Consider the following 2,024-nt stretch of genomic DNA (forward strand, 5'->3'; position numbering starts at 1 on the left):
ACAATAAATAAATGTACACAACGTATATATGTATGTATATATAAATTTCGCTTCGAGGGATTAACAAATGTCTAATTAGTCAATGATTGATGATTGTTCTGTTTTGTTCAATATCGATTAACATACTTTTCCATTCACTTTATCGATCATGTAAAATTTTCCATTCAACAGCAGAAAACTGTTTTCTAGCTTATTATTATTATTAGTGTTCAACAAACTCAAATATTGGTTAATTGTAAATTTTTGTGTTCATTTCAAAGCATTTCAATGATCTGAAAATTTAATATTTCTCAACAGTAAACCGTTCCATTGTGTAAAAATGAGAATGGGAATTATAAAATTTCCACAACTGCGACCTGAGTTTATTACGATGGTTGTTTTTTATTTCTTGTTAATAATAAGCTTTTTCCAATTCTAATTCAAAAATAACAATATTCCCAGTGGGAGGATGTGGTTGACTTGATTGCAGGATGTTGTGTTTGTCAGTGCTAGCTGCTGTTCTGTTGTGGTTGTGGTTTCACGAACAAGCAATATTCTTCTCATCAGAGAAATTGTTCTCGTCTAACCTTGACTTCACCACTAGATGTGTATCCTAATTTTTTCTCTTTTCACCTCAACTAACTCAAACTGGTGGTGGGGTTAATTTGAAAATTTTGAAAACTAGGTGAAGCAAGTCTTTTTATTGTTTGTCGTATCTAGTGAATTTTTTCCACTCATCTCCACGTGTGAGGTCATGTGAGATGTTTTTTCCTAAGGGATGGGTAAAAGATGGGAAATATCCATATATACGACATTGCAAATATGAAAACATTACGAACAATAATTCATCGGACACCAAGCAATTATCGACGCTAAAACGGCTTGGCATTTCGATCGCAAAATTTATTCGGCGTCCATTTGCAAAAGCGTCATTTGGCTAATGACGTGGAAATTGGAGTTTGAATTTGGCGCCGAGATGCGGTTCCAATCCATTCAGCCTGAGCTTCAGTTTATTCAGCTTTTCCAAAAGATATCGATCCGCCTTGGCCAGAAGCTGCTATTTTCTGGGGTTCAATTTTCAACTGACACCGACGCCTGGTGTAAAATTGATCGATATTGGTCAATACACACACATACACACATATATATGTGTGTGTGTGTGTGTTGGTGGCGCCGGCCAGGGTCGGACGGCTTTCAATTTCCTCCATTTTATGCTTGCACGCAATTTTTCCTTTTTCCTCTTCGTTCACCGATGGCGATCGACGTTCACCTCAGACACGTGAGGACACACGTCGCATGACAACAACAAGCCCCGAGCAGCTGTTGTCATTAGCAGGTCTGCCGGGACAGAACCGCTCTCAGGCGGTGCTCGATGATCAGCAGATGTTGCTTAGATGTTGGGATTGCGCGTGTCGCAAAGAGCTGACGCTCGAGTTGTAACGCCAGGTGGGTTCCCACTCGTGTCGCGATGTGCATCGTAACGCACCTCCGGTTGTGCAACCCCGCCGGACCTTGTGGCATTGCTTCAAATCACTCAGCAGCCTACCACATGACATTTGCCATTTTAATTGTGCCTGCTGTCGTTGGAAATGTACAATCCAAAATGAATGAATTAATGAATGAGAATACCTTTACCCGTTTTTTTTCTTATTTTAATTTCCACTACTGGCAGTATATATTTCCGATTTGTTGGATGATTGTATTGTTGAATGATGATTTTGTAAATTGCATTCCCAGTCGAAATTGCCGCCGCCCCCTGCCGCCCATCAAAACCGTACCACGTTGTGTTGTGCTGCCGGAAATGATTGGGAAAAAGCCAAGCGGTGCTGAATTCTTTCGGCCGGCAGCTTGGCTTGCCCTGTATTTGTGAACTCTCCCCCCCCCCCCCAGTAGTAAAATAAAACTTTTCCGGGGGGTTTCATATCCTACTTTTTGGCCTTCTTTCCACATCCCCGAAGGTTGTTGGAACAAAAAATTTAACCTGTCCCACCTGCTGAAAGCGGCTTCCTTATTCAAAAAAGCACCCCTAATTTACCCCATTACCC

At 40.9% G+C, this 2,024-nt stretch overlaps 1 protein-coding gene across 1 annotated transcript; it reads left to right on the top strand.

Annotated features, from left to right (window-relative positions):
- Positions 1–919: 919 nt before the first annotated feature.
- Tsp_13014 (conserved hypothetical protein) lies at positions 920–1,419 on the top strand. Its single transcript, XM_003370069.1, is given in 2 exon segments — positions 920–1,243; positions 1,255–1,419. The coding sequence occupies 2 exon segments, from the start codon at positions 920–922 to the stop codon at positions 1,417–1,419; spliced, it is 489 nt and encodes a 162-aa protein (XP_003370117.1).
- Positions 1,420–2,024: the final 605 nt, after the last annotated feature.

The sequence above is a fragment of the Trichinella spiralis genome, assembly GCF_000181795.1.
Source record: "Trichinella spiralis strain ISS 195 chromosome Unknown Scfld1223, whole genome shotgun sequence".
Lineage (NCBI taxonomy): Eukaryota > Metazoa > Nematoda > Enoplea > Trichinellida > Trichinellidae > Trichinella > Trichinella spiralis.

What these genes read in the sequence shown, in the direction of transcription:
- Tsp_13014 (XM_003370069.1), top strand. Translation starts at nt 920, where the DNA reads ATGACGTGGAAATTGGAGTTTGAATTTGGCGCCGAGATGCGGTTCCAA.